This window comes from Strongylocentrotus purpuratus, unplaced genomic scaffold (genome assembly GCF_000002235.5).
Source record: "Strongylocentrotus purpuratus isolate Spur 01 unplaced genomic scaffold, Spur_5.0 spur5_scaffold_14, whole genome shotgun sequence".
In the NCBI taxonomy this organism is placed as follows: Eukaryota; Metazoa; Echinodermata; class Echinoidea; order Camarodonta; family Strongylocentrotidae; genus Strongylocentrotus; species Strongylocentrotus purpuratus.
This window is the reverse complement of record NW_022145599.1, coordinates 31,103,209-31,123,929: the sequence shown is the minus strand read 5'-3', so window position 1 is coordinate 31,123,929 and position 20,721 is coordinate 31,103,209. Positions and strand designations below refer to the sequence as shown.

At 37.4% G+C, this 20,721-nt stretch overlaps 1 protein-coding gene across 1 annotated transcript; it reads left to right on the top strand.

The window, feature by feature from the left end:
• The first annotated feature begins 10,262 nt into the window (after window positions 1-10,262).
• On the top strand, window positions 10,263-10,976 carry LOC578853 (noggin-1-like). The gene has a single exon (XM_778997.3). It carries the CDS (start codon window positions 10,263-10,265, stop codon window positions 10,974-10,976), a length of 714 nt encoding a protein of 237 aa, XP_784090.3.
• Window positions 10,977-20,721: the final 9,745 nt, after the last annotated feature.

Genomic DNA, 20,721 nt, shown 5'->3' with positions numbered 1-20,721 from the left:
CGTAGTTACAAATTTATGTTACAAATTGAATATTTCTTTATATCGAAATAGTCTGGTATAAAACTATTGAACAAGAAACAATAGCAAGAAGAAATGTTGTCTTTTGTAATTACACTGACAAGTTTTATTAACCAATTTAACTACAGTGTACAACATTTAATAAAACATGTATACAACTTGCCGAACACATTATATGAATAAATTGAAATATATTCGATAACATAATCGCATTAGTTTAGGTAGTTTATTTCACATCACGTTGTTCTTACTATGGATATCTGCAGACATAATAAATGACTAAATCGCAAAAAGAAGAAAACTGCGTAGATACTGAATCTCTGTGATCTGTACGTGTCTGATTATCGAACATTGATTTGTATAAATATCATGTGATGAGCGGAATAGAGTGGTGAAGTGTGACGTCATCAAAAATCTAAATCTAAATCTAAATAAATAAATTTCCTATGGGAACTCACTGTTATAGTGCTCTGGTTCATAACATTAGGAACCAGAGCACTATAAAACTGAATTCCCATAGGACATATATTTATTCAGATGGTCATATCTCAGCCAATACTTAACATATTCAATTGGTTTTCGACATTCGGACATTATTTTGATGCTCTTTTGGAAAAAGGAGGAAAATTGAGAAATTCTAAAATAGATTTTTATGATGTCACAGCTTCGGAACTATATACAGCGTAAAATGCTACCGAACGCGTTTATTGATAACCCATCGAGTATCATTTTAGACAAAATGACTAACGTGGTATAATTTGTAGATACAACTACCTTAAAATTATCGTTTGACAGTTTAATTTTCGTCATTGAAAACCCCTGATCACATCATACACTGTATGCATTTCTTCTAAATGTCTCTCTACGATGAGGTCGTGATGTTCCGGGTGATTGCTTATTAGACTTGATAAACAAAAAATAATGTTAGCAATATATGCTTCTATTATATCATGAAATTTTACACACAACTTGAGGTTAAACTTTTTATAGCATTCTATGATCTTCTTGATTGCAAAAATAACTAATAAGCGACGATCGGAGAAAAAATTAAAAACATCAACCGAGACAACTTTGTTGTGATGCAATCAATATTTTACTGTTAATAGTTTAAGTCAATTAATCGGCAAATTAATAATGTGTTTTTTTATCATCTTGTACTGCAGGAGAATAAAATGTTGTTGATATAATTTCGATATGCCCATGCGTAATCTGTTGAAGGGTGCGGACATGACAATAGGGACTTTTAGATTTGCGTGGACTGATAGGTGTGACGTCCATTCAAGGCAGTGCATTAAAAGGACGTCGATCGTAGCAATCCACGTTGTCGTTGTGCAAATCTAAAAGTCCCTAATGACATAATTGGGTCATAATCCGAACATGATTTCCAAATGCAAAAGGACATGGTATTGAAATTGCCCTCAACTTGATTTCTTGAAAGTCCTTGCAATCACAGTTTAGGCGCATACAACAAAAAAGGATTTGGCATCGTTTAACGACCATATCGTAAAGGAAATAGCTGGAAAATACAATTAAAAGTTTGTGGCAAGTTTAGATAAATCTATACACAAATAAAACCTATGGAAGAACTTCACCGCAAATGAAATATTACAGATTTGGTAAAATCTCGACGATTACAACGTCATGTTATATGGTGCTTAATTTAAAAAGTGGTAGTTAGTGTATAAAAAGATGTTGAAATTTAGAAATGGTAACCAGTGTGATAATATGTCCGAACAGAATTAGTGATTAAAATAAATCATTATTAAACTTTTCTTTATATTGAAACTTTAACGACATAATCTTGTCCTGGTGCAATCAACATTTTTACTGTTAATAGTTTAAGTCAATTAATCAGGAAAGCAATGTTTTTTATCATCTTTTACGGCAGGAGAATAAAATGTTGTTGAATAATTTATTAAATAATAAGTGAGACAACACAATGGGATGTTACACGTTACCATTTTGAAGAAAAAAAATATGACATTATCATTATAGAAGTGTGGAATGACTGAGGATTATAAGCATCTATAAGGAAAAGTCATTGTCCCCTCTCCCGCCTCCTAAAATAACCATTATATTTCTAAGTTATCCTTTAAGCAAACCAGAACCTATAGAGCTTTACATGTTAGCCAATTCATCCAAGAGAAAACGTGTACTTCTGCTATTCACAGTCATTTATTTTTTCTCCTTCTCATCCTCTCCTATCACGTCTATTCCACTGTTTCTTTATTCTTCTTCTCATGAATTATTCATGAGTCGAATCACACGTGACATGGAGTAGAGACATGCCAGATGAATGTTTCTATTCCAAAGCTGCTAACCCGTCTCTTTTCTTTCTTTCTTTTTTTCTCACATCGTAAAACATAATATGCGGATTGAATATTAATGAAAAGTTTTCACCTGTACGAAATATCTATTCCAGATGTCCGGATGTAATACAACGCACAATTTACAGATCCAATCTTTTGGAAGGTATTTAAAAAAAACATACTACAAATATGGAATACTGACACCAGCCGTTATGCTGCAATCGCCAATTTTTATGATTAACATTACCATGTAACATTAGTAAAAGTGTATTTGAAATGATATTAGTTCAAGTTTCATCTTGCCATCATGTCAAATAAAGCCCATGACTGTCGATTTCAGAGGCAATATATTGACGTTTCATTTTTCATAACAATTTGAAATTTACACATTTCTTTACAGCATGATAATGCACCAATCCCGCGGCATCCTTTCTGTTCATGTCAACATAATCCTGAAAGTAAACGTCAATATTCATATTTAATCATCATAGCTTTCAATAAATCTCAATTATTTGGCCATTGTCGATGTGGTGTCGAGGATATGTCGTTTGCTATCGTCCAGGGACTTGGAATGCAATTTCTTGGTCTTGCAGGCGAGTTCTGGATACCATTCAGAGATATTGAGATGGACAGGCTTAATCCTTGCCGCACTCAGTTCAATGGCTTGTTCGACCGCGATGGTGTCGGGCTTGGCGACACGGGCCGAGGTCTGTTCGCTGGTGGTCGCCTCCTTACTGGTATTCGAGATAGCTGGTAGACTGCGGGTCGTGATCATGCTCGATTTGGATGCGGCGTTCGAAGCGTCAGGGTTTCCTTTTTTGCCGTCGAGAATGACTAAAGGATATCGACGTCCATAGTATTCTCCTGGTCGCGATTTCAAGTCCGCTCTTGAATTCGGGGAGACGATCACCCGCAAACCCCGCGTCGTTAGATCTCGCCTGGTTGTCGGTCGTTTTTCGGATTTCGTGGTCGTCTGACTATTCGACGCGAGTTTTGACGGCGGGAGCAGTCTGCTCTCCAGTTTGCTGATGTCCACCGATGAGGACTTCATTCTAGGTGACAGCGCCGTGATGCACTCTGGAAGCGTTGTCGAAGTCGTGTCCGACCTCATGACACTCGGAATGCTCCCTTGGAACGAGTGCTTGATGATGGGAATCCGAGGCAACATAGGTTTCGTTTTCATGGTCGAACTCAACAGCGTCTCGGCATTCGTATTTTCAATCCTCATTAAATTACTAGGTATCGCATCATATCTGTTTGAGTCTGAACCGGTTAAGCCGTCTGCGGTCTTAGCGTAGCGAGCATACAGTTGGACCGTAGGTGGTTTGATACCAAAGGTTCTTGCTTTCTCATGGAGTTCCAAATCTGTTGGGATAGGTCCCATCAGATAATAGTCATCGTCGTACATATCGCTGGGGCGACTTCTAAACTTTCGTAAGTCCGTTTCTGTGAATCTGCGAATATTCCGAACAGTTTGTGTCGCCTCTGGGGTACGCTCTCGCTTGTATATCTTGTGTATATCTTGAACTAAACTACGACCTGTAATACAATGTTTTGCCGAAAATGGCATCGCGCCACTACGTGCCACTCATGATGGGAATCCAAATTTGGATTCGGGCGTATAAATAACGGCACCAAAAGCGGATCACTTGCACAAAAAATTATATCCCCGTCGATCTTCAAAGTTAAAAGTCATTTATTAGTTATAATCCATGGTAAGCTTTAATCATCCATCGAACAGCATGCACACCAAATGCATGTATTATTCAACGACGATTTCCCCGCTCGCAATCACATATACGCGACGGTAAAATTGCTCGCCCTTTGTGAATATCATTTCATATCATCTCTTGCACAAATATAATAGTTTGTGGAATGGTGTCATTGAATGCAGCTCGTGTATTGAAGCTTAGTCATGGTAACACAATTGTACTTGAATACCCACTATCAAATCATGATACCGAACGAGGAATTCAGTTGCTATAGCCCTTAATGCGAAGATAAGTAGATAAAAATGTTTAGTTGATTATCTATGTCACAACAAAGTCTCTCTGTAGTTGCTTAATCCAATAATTATCGCCTCCTCGTATTTGCACTGGCGACACTCGTGATAAAACAAAAGGATAGGATCAAAGGTCACCATCTTTTTTGACTTTGAGCAAGCTGTTTAGTTTGTACATGAAACCTCCAAAAGCGATACTCATTAGTGCCACGAACAAGAATGGTGAGATGAAAATAAAACTAAACACTCCACATACTGTTGTACTTCTGGAAGTTATCGGTGGTTATTTTTTGTGTTATGTACGACTCCTTCAACTTTTTCAGTCTTTGCTTATTCCTAAATAAGAAAATTAGCCGGCTTCCCTGATGAGCGCGTGCTTCGTCCACCGTATGGAGATTCCCTCGTTCAGCTAGTGTTGGCTGTCTGTATCGCACTCGATGCTGTATAGCCTACGGCAGGGGGGAACGGGTCTAACAATAGACCAGCTCCGATGCCATGAGAACCGTATTGATTAACGAACTTCGAGTGGGTCCGTAGCCCCACGTAGTGTTCAGTGGGGGTACGTGGGCCACAATAGGAACATAGGGACCCCATATATATCCCTGTTGCCGGTCCGTTGGTTATTAATTGAAATATTATCGAGTCGATCTCTATTCAAGAGAATGGAGTAAGGTGCATTTATACAATTCGAAATTTTGGGTATTGATGTTTCTGTCGTGGATACGTCAATACACGTCCCCATTTCATTTTGTAATAGTGTTATCGATGACATAATCATGATTATATTGTGCATGTCTGATTATCCTGGTTATTACTTTGTCTTCAGAGGTTTGATCGTTGTATTTTTTTTTTATTGCATCATGGATATTATTGAATCTAAATGAGCCTAAATTACAATATCGCATATATATCAGTTGTAAACACCGTTTTTACATGACGTGATCACAGTCTACTGCCCCCCCTTCCATTTTTCCTACATTATTTTTTTTCCTTCGGATTCTCTTTTCCTCTTCTTTTTTTTATCGTCATGAAAGTCCTTTACTATTTCTTTTCTTCAGGTTTTAAAAACCGTTTATTATAATAAAGAAAATGTTTTCATGTCACTGACAGTCCTCCTCCATCGTGTTTTCATGATAACACATCTTTGTATTCCTCTTCGCCTCTTCATTTTATTCTTTCAATACATATTTCCCACACTATCTTCACCATAACATACTGCATGAATGATGTTAAAAAATTGTCAGTAGTCGGTAGTGTTCTCTCACGGGTTGACATTCAGCAAAATTGTTAACATCTACAACCGTCATGTTAAAACAGGACGTGTCTTTATAAAACATCCCACGTGCCGTAATCAAGCAGCTCCGAGACATCCCACCGTTCAATAAAATATCGATATCCCTTTATCCATCTTTTATCTGGAGTCAGACAACAGTAAACAATTAAACTTTTCACCTTCCTCACAAAGGGTTTTTATCAACACCACTCTTTTCCTTCCTTCCATATCGACTGTCTAGAAGCGCAATTGTTTGTTGAGGGATAATTAATGTATTTAAGATACGGTTGGAGAGTGGACGGCCCTTTGTGAGACTGCATTATCGTTCTTGAACGAGTAGTGGAAAATCAATATTGCTACGATGGTGCTTTCCGCATGTCTTTAAAGAGCCATCTATCCACAGAGTTTTGCCAACTTGGTTTCAGTTGGTCACAACAATTTGTTGTTCTTTCCTTGCCCAACAAATTAGCATTCGCCATACTGTGCACAATACTGTCCGTTTTGGCCAAACTCTACATATAGGTGGCTCTGGTCTTTAACACGTTCCCTACTTTCTTCGGGAAGCATACCTTTTGAAGCAGTGTCTGAAAATCCTTATTTAATGTCGGCAAACTGAAGTATATGCCAGACACTTCAAGAAATTGAGTACGTTTTTCCCCATCCTTTTGATCGATCATTTCGTAACAACTCTTTGTCAGCAAACTTTAATATCTGATCAGTGGCAGATTCAGAATTCTCCAGCTGTAGGGGGCACAATCAGAATCTCCGAAAATCGGAATTTCCTGACAAGCAGAGAAAAAAAGGGGGGCGTAGGGAAGAAAGTAGCTAACGTAATCACACTTTTAAGTCTCTGTGTATGTCTGATATCACTCCTGGGTAAGGAGCACATTTAGCAGTTTACAGAATCTTTTCGCATTTAATGTGTAGGCCTGCTTACGATATGCCAGGTTGGGTTTTGCCGTGGGCATGTACCCTCGGAGGGAGTACCCCCTTGCCCACCTTGCTTCCTTGCCCCTGGATCCGCCGATCCGCAACTGCGGATGCATTTGTCTATCTAATTGTATTCATTTATTCTTATGTTGATGTATTTGATTATGGGAAAACTTGTCGGAAATTTTTGTCCTACACATGGGAGACCCCATCCGTATTAGGAATGAAAATCGGAAAGAGAGGAGAGAGAAAGAAGACAGAAAGTGAGAGGTTGAGAAAGGAAACGTGTGTGTTTGCGGATGAGAAAGAGAATTTTATAGAAGTTCAAGGGAAGTTTCACGGTACCAACTTGGAGATAATATTGTGGTCCAGAATCTCGACTTGTGAACCTCTAGAGGAAATGATAACACATGGAGATATGCGAGGGCGGTTCTAGTATAATATATCTAAATAAATACATATTTTATATATATTTGGGGGTTGGTATTGTATTGTATTGTATTGAATTGGTCTGGTTTGGTTTATTGAGATTCAAACAACAAAAAACATCGAACATGCAGCTAATAGCTAAAGTTGTTCAATTTACGGAGTAAATAAAATGTATATGGCATAAAAGTACATTGATAACCCATTCAAATATATTGAAAACTAAACAAGTTTTCTTTATATTTACATGCGATTTACAATTTTCATTCGTTGATATAAAATTGCGATTTGATTTTAGTTTTATATATTGTGAGAATTAATTATTTACAGGTTTATTGCAACAATGATGGAGTAGGTATCCCACAAAGAGTGGTAGATATACGATATGAAGGTTCATAGTTTAATAAATATAACGAAGAAATAGAACTAAAAACTGCAAATCAGGTGTACAGTAATGAAATTTAAACGACGAAGATAAAGTACAATGAAAGATAAAAGATTAAAGCTAGTTACACTATTGGTTAAACAAGGTAATGTTGCCGAACATGTTTCCGGGGGGGGGGCTTTAGGGCTTTATGGGCGTTTGTGGGACTTTGGCGTTCTTGCATTAATTTTCTACCCAATATTCCCCGCTTAAAATAATTAATAATGAATTATTCTTTGGTCCTTGGGTACCTGGTAAGAATTAAATCTTTGAAATGCTAGACCGTCGCAATGGTAGCACAGCTTAAAGCCGGGGCAATAGTAATTTCCAAGTTTGGAAGCGCTTAGTGATTCTAATAAGCGCTATATAAGAACCGAGTATTATTCTCCTCGCTCGATCGCTACTGGAGATGACATCCCACTTCTCGACATCTCGTCAAGTCGAAAACGATGTGGTGATTAATTGTATATTTTATAGTCTAATTACATAAATACATTTTTTAGTACTAGTAGCTAAGATCCTGAGATTGCTAAGACTCATAAGACAAAAGCAGAGACTTTTCCAGGGGGAGGGACCCCCGCTTTAACCAAACCACATTTCATACTTTTACACGTACCTGATTTTTTTTTTCTTCCGTGTATACACATGCGATCCATAGCTAGTCTAGTACAGCTAGCTATGGTGTAACCGGTGGGAACACCACCCCCCCCCCCTCTCTCTCTCCTCGCTTCGGTCAAATTAGAGTACTTTTGGTTTTGCTTTGGATTGTCAGATATTTTTGGAAACGTGTGCCCCCGTGAACAATGTGATAACATGTGGATGTGCGTGTGCGAGTTTGTGCGCGTGTTTTTCTTCTTCGATGCTCGTATTTCCTCCCTACAGGATTACCTTCTTCTATGACATCTTTTTCACATGTTTTCCGTTCCCCTTCTAAAAGTGAGATACCGAAGGTTGATGCTTACTTGAACGAAAACATATGTAAAAGGATTTCTTTTTTCTTTTTTCTTCAGAGCGACTTATTTAAACGAATACAGAATATAAGAGTTGGTATTATTATTATTATAAGGAATGGGTGAATGAAGACATAATTGAAGAGGATCAGGGTGGGTGTCTAGGAAAACAATTTTGGAGCACGAACAAATCGGACTATTGTGCTCTCATCACATTGCATTAAACAAATCGTAATAAAGACAAATGAAGAATCATGATCATGTCTCAAATATCAAGTTAACGATAAAGATGAGCTGCAAGAAGATAAACATAATCATTTAAATGTCTGTGATTTTGACGAAGGAGTCATGTGCTCAGACGCTCACGGGGAGGCTTCCCGTCCGGCAAGGCGCCGTGCCCAGCCGGCTACCGCCCCATGAGGTCCCCTCGTGTGATGGTGGGATGTGCCGGGTTAAACTAGGTTATTGACTTAATGTGAAACAAGTTAGACCCTACATAGAAAGATGCTTGTAAGGAATGAAGAATATAAAACGACGAAGATGGCTTTGAAGAGTGAGAGTGAAATGTGCTTGCATTTAAAGTGGTAATCAGATTTCAAACCTCAAACTGAGACAAATTTGAAGATATTAATGAATTATGTGCACGATAAAGGAAATTGGAATTTGACAACTCGTATGAAAACAGAATTGATGAGAAAGACTTTAAGAGAAAAGGTAATTTCAAGAACATTACATTGTTGTACATTGCAAATCACATTATAATTTTTGAAAGTGTCTTCATTCGCTTCAACACGTCTTTGTTTCAGCCCACAGTGGCTTGTTTAGATTAATGATTTGTCATTACTGCAGTGTCAGAACCCACAAGCTTGGCCTACAACTTTTGATTCCCCCTAAAATGTTTATGTGATTCTTATAGGACAACTCTATGCGATTTAAGTCATAGACAGAGAGAGAAGGGGGGCAGACAGACAGAGTGTAGAGAGAGGGGGCAGACAGACAGAGAGAGAGAGAGAGAGTTTTCGAAAAGAATAATTCACCCACAGGGATTGATAACATATTATGATTGGGGATAATGATGTTAAAGACAATGTGATTATTACAACGACGGTGGTGATAGTGAGAGGCGGCGGAGGGGGAAGGGAGCTCGATTTGGTACGTAATATTTTTCAAATTTCATCTCCCCTTCCCTGTTTTTTTTCTGTCTGCCCCTCCCCTCTCCCTTTTTGCCACTCGAATGGAAATGGGGGGCATGTAATCCCAAATGACTATATACGCCACTGCGTGCGGTTGATAATGCATCGTCTTATACGAATTTCAGCAATAGTAACTATCTTACAAAAAGTAGGGCACCATAATAAAGCAAGCAGAACCAAATGTCAAAATGCACGCGCGATCGTTCGTACGTTCTTGGTGCGTCGTCTTCCGAAATCATGACGTCTCAATATAAATGCTGCATACCTGCGGCGTCATATCAGCATAATATTTAATTTCGTCCTTCATTAGATTGTTGGTCATGGCAGTAATTGTGATTATTTTCGTCGTTGGTTTACTCGCGGTCGCTGATAAACTGGCTCACTGCGTGAAAGACGTCACCTTTCAGCCATACGTAGGTGCTGCGCTAAATGGCCCACTAATTTTAGTCGAACATAATTTTGCAGCGGGGTCTGTTTTCATCGCTCGTCTTGAGCTCACAGAATGGAATTCTTAGACGATGAGACATTCGTCTACAATGTTTTCTTCTTCTTTTACCTGCGGAGCTTTTTCCGTGCACCTAATCGCATATATCCGGATGACAAGGATAAATATGAATTTGAAATCGTTTAATGTTCCATTTGTGTTTACTCGACGTTGCGGCTGATATCTGTTTGTACCCCCAATCGAGTATTCCTTATCTCGTCTATCTTACGACGAAATTTGGTGGTAATCAACGATGTGGATGCGAGTGGTTGTGATGTTTATCCTTGTCGGAATCATTGAGGGCGCAAAGAGATCGACGACCAGGAGCAGTGTAGCGCTCTTGACACGACCACGCCCGGTGCTGAGGCCGAGTGACCGCGTCATGCCACTACCCCTGCTCGAAGACCCTCGCGATTACGCTCGACCCGACACTCGAGATCTCCTCGAGAGCAAGCTTCGCAGAAAGATGGGCAACGCTCTCGACGAACGATGGATGTCCATCACGGAACCGGAATCGGCATTAGGAAACGAGGTCGTCGATCCGCCCAATCTTCGCAATACCTGGTTACGTCGGCAGCTGATCTCGCTGAATCTCTCGCGGGACTCGTCGATGGTTAACTTGTCCGATCAGGAGGTCGCGTCGTTGGAGTCGTGGTTGATGTGGAAGGCGAACTGCATCGTCCACTACGAGTGGGTCTACGTGGGACCTCTCTTCTGGCCGTCGTGGGTGAAACACGGAACGTGCCTCAAGAAGCCGTGCTCGTGGCCGGCGGGAATGAGCTGCGTACCGGGTGACAGTACCAACATCAGACTCTTACGATGGCATTGTCGTGGTCGCCAGACGTCGACGATCACCAACGAAGAATCGCAGACGAAGTCGACCGGTGGCTCGTCCAGTGGCAAACATTGCAAATGGCTTAAAGTGCCTTACGTTATCACAACTCAATGTATATGCAGTTGCAGCTAATACGTGCTTAATAATGGGGAATATTATCAACCTAATTGAAACAGTATTTTTGACGACTCTGGAGAGATGAAAATTATTTATTGATTTATTGATTGTTGTCTATTTGGATCTACTTTAAGAATGTTGACAGAATTGAAATCTGTTTATGATGAATTGACCTTGTTTATGATGATATACTCTGTTATAATTTTATGCTTCTTTGCTTTTCCATTTAATGCTCTTGCCACACTATTTATAAATCAAGAAATAATTTTCTTAATTCGATTATTTATCGTCGATGAGACTTTAGTACTGACTGTATGATGTTTAGTTTTGATTTAAATTATGTTATTTTTCATTCTTGAATATTGTCTTGAAATTTATATTGAATGCTAAAACCAAAAATGCTTTTGATAGTTAGAGGGCTTGTTTATTGAACATAGGCTGAGTTAGAATTCAATATGTGTGGCAAAAAATACATTGTGAAATGAAAATAATTAATAACAATCTAAATTATTTTGTTTTACTATAATTTGTAATTAGTTCATAAACAGTTTTAAATACTCAAGGCATCGTTAGAAAAATCTCTCACTTTACGTATTGTATTTTTAGCTCTTTATTTTAACATTTGCGATATTTTTTTAATTCAAACATTAACCAAGTAATTTCGATTTTGATTTATCATCAGACATGTCTAACGGGAAGGGGAAGGGGAAGGGAAGGGGGAGCTGATTATTCACTTATATAAGCATAATTTATTGTAATGCGGTTTTTCACCGTCATCATTGGACTGTGTAATATATTGCGCATGTCTCTTTGATATAAACTTGATGATGAATTCTGCAAATTCTATCGTATTCTCGTTTCATCTGATTAATTTCATATGAAATTGTAGACAATACAAGACATTTTATTAAAGGTATTGCAAAGTTTTGGTAAATTTTGAAAATTGGCTGGATAGTGATTCTTTACAAATTTGATATATTTGGATGCCCCTATGGATGTTTTATAAGCACTAAAAAAATAGCCTCTAAAACACTTCTGCTTTCGGGAAAAATTGGATATAAAAATTTACCGGTGCTCCCGGTAAATTTTGATAAATTTCAAATAGCGTCTATGGCCATACGATGGTAGCTGCGACCATGAAAATCTCAGAATATGTAGTTGTGATATATATATTCCAAACGGCAATGGCAAATCGGTCGATTTTAGTCAAATAACATTGTTTTATAGCTAAATTAATATCTTGACCTTGAGAGGGCGCTATACGACATAAAGAGTTTAATATTTACAATTTCATCACTTTGGACTTGATTTCAGCCACGACAACGATCACATAATATTGTAGAATCACATATGCTTCCAATATGTTCATTTGAACCTAATTCATGACCCCATACCAAAACTTTGTAATACCTTTAAGGAAAAAAAAAGTTTCCACTTTTATGAACACATTGTGACCTAATGTCCCAAAACGAAAAATAAAAATTTCATCGTCATAGGACATTTTAATGACTGAATCGGTTGATTTCAAAGCGACCTACCCTTGGCATATACTGCCCTTGAAGTAGCTAACCTACCCGGGCCCAGGGGCATCTGCTCACCACATTTCACGTATGCAAGTCGCATGTTTCCTGACTCATACCTGTGTCACATCCACAAACCGAATCCAAACCAACCAATTATTTGTCCTTATGGGTAATTTATTAATTCTGTTCAATCTGTTGTCGGTCTGGTGTTTCTATCTTCGGCATGACTGAGGTACAATTCGTAAGGAGGTATGGTTTACTGTTCGTCGATTCTATTGTGTCAGAGGAGGGGGGCCGAGGCACTTAATGCAGGATTTTGCAAAAGGGCGGATGCACGTTTTGGCAAAGTTGCACAATTAACGGGTAATGTTTCTGTTGTGCAGTCTAAAGGGCGACCGATTTAAATTGGTTTCAAGTGGGGAAGGGGCATGGGCTTGTTGTGCACCCTCCCCTCAATCATCCATTAATATAGTTTATATTTGACTTTATGCATACAACAACTCCAATATTGTGCAACAGACCCTTATTATGTCACAACCGATTTTGCATTTTGTTGCATGGAAATTAATAAGGTTTAGATTTGGGGTAAAAACAAGTTTCCTTTTATTCTATGTATAGTATTTCATTATATTTTAATATTTTCGGGAAAAAAGAATACATGTATTCATGATGTTGACACAACTTGGTTCAAATGTTATCATGACTATTCCAGAACTTACACTGTCATTATTGCTGCAACAACTGAATAGATATCGTAAGTTTCCAACTGGAGAGAGAGAAGGGGCTACCAGCCCCCCCCCCCCCCCCCCCCCCATTTCGTAGTTGTAATGGCATTGTAATTTCATCTCATTTCTTCCATCATTCACGAATATAGACCTATGACTTTACACAAATGCGTGTTGCTTTGTTTGTTTTTAGCTTTAAGAACATTAGTACCATTAATGTTGTCAACAAGTTAGTGTAAATAGGCATCCAGCAAATTGTATATTTGGTTTATGTTTGCAATGTTTCTTTTTTAGATTGAAATACTAAAGTGCCACAATATTTGGGCATTTTACAAACATGTTATACATGTGTCAAACGTCGACAATGGCGGTTCAGTGTCTGTTCTATTAGTCGAACAAAGCAGATAAAAAGTTATTATCTTTGTTGACCCGGGTCAATGACTTCTGACATTTTAAGCTTGGGCTAGTGATATTCATCGCTAAGTTTATCACTACAATTAGGTTTATATTTTCCATGCCTTTTGATATTTAAGCAGCTGTTTGTTTTTATAAATTATCATTCTTAAAATGTCATGTTTTATACCGCAAGATATCTAATTTGTGCTATTACCTGTCGCTGATTAACCGTAAGTGGTCATAACTTTATGTCTACATGTATTTGAAACGGTCACAAAATAGCATTTACTTGAAAATTGTTTATGAGATTATAAAGCAACTGGGCTGTGGGGGCGTCCTAGATAAAGAAACACAAATTCCTTTCACCGTCAAAAGGAACTGGAAAGGTTCGATAACAGAAACTCGAACCATATAATTATTGTAACAGCTATGATGAAAGGCCATCAATTACTCTTTGTATTTCTATGCCTATTGTACTTTGCTATGTTATTCACACAATGTTCTGTCTGATAGCCTGATGTGAAAATTCGTTGACCTTTTCACAAACCTTTTAGGACAGGGTGTCATAAAGTTGATAAATTGCGTTTATATGGATCTATTGTTTTCATCTTGTCAGCTGTTTGCCGTATTTAAACAAATATCTTCATTTGAGGAATGAGCTTGTGAATCAATTATTAAGTATTTGATTACGGTACATGTTCTGAAATTATTTTGATCACGATTCGTATAATTATTAAGCCAAGATATTTATGTTGATCATTTGGTTGTAAAGAAAAATTAAGGTGAAAAGGGAAGATTGATATCAGTTTTTCTTCTTGATTATTTCTCTCGATCAGAATATTTTGAAAGTTACATATCTTTAATTTTATTCGGAAAGGGTTAGAAAGTGCAAATAATTAGTATAAGTACAAAGAACATCAAATAAACAGAAATACCCCAACAACACTTTAAGTTCTGGACACCGTCAATCTTTATTCTGCCAACATTTGTTTGTTTTTTTATCTGAAGGCAATTTTTTTCCATTTATGGTATTGAAAGAGAACATTGTAAGTATGATAATGATTTCTCTTGGTAAAAAGCTTATTACGTAACCATAGGATACTTTCTGGCAACTTCTTAGCCCAATCACCAATTTTATGAAACAAGACATTGGGCACCTCCACCTTCACAAGATACATGTTATCCACACATGAAGATCATTTAAACTTGGACCTACATTTTGTTACTCCCAATAGGCCTGTGACAAGTTCACTTCTCGGCATGATTTTCCGACTGAGTTAACCATCCTAATTTCTCTAGGATGCGTTTGTCTTTTACAATTGTTTGAAATTCATTCCGCAACCAAACTCGGTGTCTGTTTTCAAGTTCATGCCACTGACAGACACAATGGTGTATCCAGACGTAGGCGTCGGGAGGGGCAAAACCTCAAAGAGTCCTGCGATCCATATGCAGAAACTTCTTTGAGGGGACCCTCGATGTATATGAGGGTGCCACGAAATTATTTACTTTTGGCAATGAAAGAAAGTATTTTGAGAATTTGTCTAGATTTCATTTGTTTCCGTGTACAATCGTTAATTTAATGATTCACAATTAGCACTTTATAACATGACATTCTCTTGAGTCCTTGATTGATCTTTCAAGAGGGACAAATCCCCCTGCCCCATACTCCTCCTTCAAATGCGCCAGTGGAGACAGACGGATAACTGTCTGGTAAGATTTTGAAAATGATGTAGACATCATTATTTAGGTTCGTCATCCGCGACTTCGCACCGCTGTTCGCGAAGTGGGGGTTGATTATGCAGAGGATTGAAATTGGCGGGAAGCCGCTGCGAGTTTTGACGGGAAACGTGCTACGGCAAGTGGTGCATGTACGGGACCACACGTACACAACCGTTTCCAGGCCCTGGTTCCTCGCTTTATGTATTATCATATCGGGAATGATTAGAAGTTCAAGCAGGTAACATGGACTGACGAGAGGTGAGAAAACAGATTGGATCATGTTGCATGTTGTAATTAAATTAGACGAAACTCGGTTTGGGTTAGGTTTTTTCGGCACACTGTTTGATCGGCGGGGTGGCTATTGTGTCTGTTCCAGTATTTGCAATGCTGCCACCTTGAGTCCTAGGCTTATAGCTTATAGGTCTCTTCCTGTGGTGACACTTTATATTGAATCTCGATGGGTGTAACACAAGATCAGAAATAACCCCCGATTTGGCATACTTTCAAGAACACTTCCCACAAAATATGACCCCTTTTTTATATTAAAAAACCGGTGCAATATTATTATGGGCTATACATGTAACCCTATTGTTTGCTTATCGACTACAAACTCACAAACAGTACCTTGTTTTCACAAAACATAAACGCATTTATATGTTTGCGAAAATGTGAACGTTTCTTCTGATTTTTGTTGTTCTTGATGCTCTTTCAAAAACACTTTCTTTTCCAAATCCGCGGATAACTACGAAAGTTGCCCCATTTTACGCGAATTGTAATCATTGTCATGTATACAAAAAGTCATGAAGTGACACGTACCGCCCGCCACCCGGACTTTATACAAGGATTGATGAAACCGATGGTCTGGATAACAATATATCTTCCCGTTCTTCTCGCTGTCGTCCTCCATTCTACATCAGTGGTGTATTTTGAGACTAGTGCATTTACCCCCTCTATATAGAGAGAGACGTGGAGACAATGAGAGAGAGAGAGAGAGATAGAGAGAGAGAGAGACAAGGAGACAATGAGAGAGAGAGAGAGAGAGAGAGAGAGAGAGAGAGAGAGAGTCTAACCAGGATGGTGATCGGTTAAAACAATGTTTTGCAAGAAACAAACAATTGACAACCGGAGACACACATGAGACTGACTTTAGACATGTAATTGTCTCTTTAGGCTAAATTCTTGTCTGGTATAGTTTGTGCCTGCAGACGATGTTTGGTCTGGTCTGGTTTGGTTTGGTTTGGTTTGGTTTTGTTTTCCGTATAAAACGACATTATATGCATGGACATAAGTCATAAACACATTATTGTCATAAAAGAATACAGATGGATTGCTCTATTCATAGAAATAATAATGGCGATGTTCTCTAGACTGAGGTCCAGAAGGAGAGAGGGAGAGAGAGAGAGAGAGAGAGAGAGGTGGATGGAGAGAAGAAAGAATGCTTTAAAGGAAGAAGAAAAAAGACGAAGGGAGAGAATAAGAAAGAGAGAATGAAATGAATAAATAAAGAAAGAGAGAGTTTATTCAAACATACATTTATATAACACAAAATATGATGTAAATATAAATTAATCGTGGGTCGTCGATCAGTCTCGTGAACCCTCAGACATTTTTCCAATATACTATCGAGACAGAAATTATCGGACTCGTCGACTGAAGCCTTCCTTAGCATAAACTTTTATCAAAATTTATCGTAATTTACTCACCTCATCTCAATCTCTCACTCATAAAATGTCATGTTGACTTGATAGATCTACAACTGTATCAATGATGACCAGTTCATCTTGACGCAGTACTGTAAATTCGATTTAGTTATCTGTCCGTTGCATGTGTTTCTTTTTATTCCCTTCTATTCATTATTCATCTTATAGAATGAGCAAAGAAATAGTCTCAATCTCACAAAAAGTTTGTTCAAGTATAAACCTTTTTTTAGTCAAATGTATTTATTTTGTTTTATTTATTGGCTTATTATTTAGTGTTTAATTTTGATGTTTTTTATTCTCGTAACTTACATCCTACCATGGCAAAATATAAAAACAAAACAAAAATAAAGCTAAACGAAAACAAACAAAGAAATAACAAGAACGGACAATAAAAACTTTGATTTTTTTTCCATTCATATTATTTGGCATTATGACTCTTCAAATCTGTAGTATGAATAGATTATATACAAAATATGGCCTTAATGTTAATGATAAAACCTGTTTTTTTAGGTTTCGTAACACTATCATTAACTTTTAAACTATCTTTATTATACTGTACAAATAAAATATCTCACAAATGTTGAATAATATATCTCTGCCTTTAGAAATTTCTGTGGTTTTGTAACATGCACTTGACCTATATTTCACCTATGGAAAATCAAACTGCCTTTATTTTACATTACGAAAGTTATGAAACTACAAACCAAACATTATTTTGCTTGATCGCAAACCATCACAAGCAATTATTTGTTTCATCACCACTGCTATTTCGGACTTTGGACTCTGTCGGAGTTGCATAAGCTCGTAAAATTGACATCCTATACGTAACTTCCACAACAAAAGTGAGCAGTCATCGAACCATAACACATGGAATTGATGAAAGAAGGAAAAAAATATTAGGTTAGCAGGTTTTATCTCCATTGTGTCATCATGCATTGGAGTGCTCATAGCATACATAAATACTGTAGGTTATTGCATCGCTTGTGATGTGGAAAATTAATTATATCGATTGAAAATTGAACTCGGTTCAAAAGTTGCTTGAACGAATGATGGCAAATACTTTATGAATCATCAGATGGAACAGATTAGTAAATCACATTTTGCATTTACTACATGTGATATACTACAAATACTACTGCGACTACTGCTACTACTACTGCTACTATACTACTTCTAATACTACTACTTCTACTACTACTTCTACTACTACTACTTCTACTGCTATTACTACTTCTACTACTACTACTACTACTACTACATGTACTACATTAACTACTACTACTACTTCCAGGGGTGGCGTAGCATCTTCCGAAGGGGGGCACCAACAAAAAAGGGGCACGTTCATGAAAAGAAAGGGGTACCTACAAAGGGAAACCTATCACGCGAAAATACAAAAAAAAATGACATTGGGATATTCACCTTTCATCCACATCGTTATTAGGTGACCCCCCCCCCCCCACACACACACACACACGCATACACACACCACACACACAATGTAACCATGCAGTGCCCCTTTATTTATTTATTTTATTTTTTGCAAAATCTGTCGTTGAGTCATTGAAATAAGGATCTTAAAGCTATTGATGAATTGGGTCATGTCTGGCTGTTACGTAACTCAGTGGCGTGGATCCAGCCAATGAGGGGGTTCTGGCATCATAAGGAGTGGAAGGGGCGTAGGTGGTCTCATTCGTTGAAATGCAAACTAACATTATACCGATTTAGTAGAAATGTGCAGGAGAGTGTCTTATTTTCTCCTCATTTCTCCCCTCTCCCTTTCTTATAAATTCTTCATCATTAAACAAAAATTGAAGGGGGAGGGGGACGTGCTCCTGTAGCTTCGCCACTGACATACTGTAGGTCACTTTAAGCCATTGTCAACAAAATTATCTACGTGCATTATCTGCTGCACATTTAAAGAATTTACTCGATCTTGTATTGTATTACAGTTCCATTTAATTCAATCAAAAATTTCGATCAAAACATGCAGCAAAAAAGCTGACATAAAATCAATATCAAATGATATTTGCAATATAACATAGAACATGAAACTTACTTGTCATTATACAATATTAAATGTCGATTTTGAAATAAAAAATGAAAGCGTTTTAGGACACAAAATATATAATCATGATAAAACCAAAGATTAAATCGAATTTTAAAGGAAAAAAGAAATCCGCTAAAAAGCCGAGCTTTTATTTGTGTGGATTACTCAAAAAAGAAAAGAATAGGAATAAAGAAAAAATACACACATGTACTTGTTCGGAAGTATGAGCATTCATAGGCAAAAGAAAAACACAGTAGAGCAGTGCGTGTAGGAATAGAGGACTATGCTCCAACACCCAACAATCGAGGACTCCGTCATTTTATAAACTGAGTAGTATTTCCATAGGCTGGCGATTAGAAATTTGAACAGGGTGAACAGACGTCAGACGTAATAACTATTCGGGTATTACAAAAGGTTGGTATCATGTTTCTTAGTGTGTTATGAAAAGAATTATTTAGCACAGCGTCAATTCATATAGGAATTCGAAGGGTTTATGTTTTGTGTGATACGCGTAGAAGGCAAAGAAAACTATAAAGCGTCGATCCCACCTTTTTAATCTGTTGGGCACACTTACTATGTTGGCCTCTCTTTGGTTATGTGCGGGAGGTGTGTGCTTAAGTAGTTTATAGTTATTGATTTTTATCTAAATAGTCTATAAAAATTCAAATTTGTCATGATTTAATTGAATTTTTTCCTCTATGTTAGTGCATCCACACAAAAACATATTACTATCAATCTAACTTGGCTGCTGTGAAGAAATAAGATTCTTAGGGGGGAAATGGGGGAAAATATTGTATCAATATAAAGATAGTGAGGACATGGCGTCACAGACTCATGAGTGAGTTTCGAATTCGTCTTGTGATTTTCATTGTTCCATAATTTTACATATTTTTTTCAAAAATTCATAACAAACTTATTAGTTATCCGATATTGCTCTATCTTTTTTTTTTGCTTCTATTGAAAGTAAGTTATTTTTGGCCTTGGCCTTTAAACACGTTTTATATTTGCTTATGTGTGCAGTCGCAATGATTCGCTTGTACATGTGAGTCATTTGAATAATCATTGTTCACATTTGTTAGCTTCGTTTGTGATACAAAGGTAAGAGAAAAATAACAAAAACAAAACCAGAAAAATCGAAATTAGATGAGACGCGCTTTTACAAATCCCTTGGAGAGGGTTTTATACAGTTATCAGAGATTTTAAATTAACAGAAAAATTCGGAAAGGATACAACTGAGCAACACTAAAGTGTTCCATGGAAATAGTTTTACCATAACCAATAATTGTAACCAAAAAAATTAATTTCAATTTGATATTTTACTTCGCTTTCATAATAACACCCAAATTAGCGGCCGGTTAAGATTTCGATTTCCACGGAGTAGAGCTATACATAGGTTATATTCTAGAAGAATAAAACAAATTGAGCTAAAAGAGAAACTAGCGCACAACTAACTAGTTTAAAGTTACGCTTACCCCAACCAAGTTTTTTGTATCATAGTCAAAATAAACACCAGTGACTGTCTATGTCCGTAAATACTAATTGCGATATCATACTTCTCCTCTGGAATACAGGCAGATGTTCCACAAATGGAATCATTATGAATAACTTTCACGAGATGTTGTTTGCTAAGTCATATTCCTTTTCTCTAGA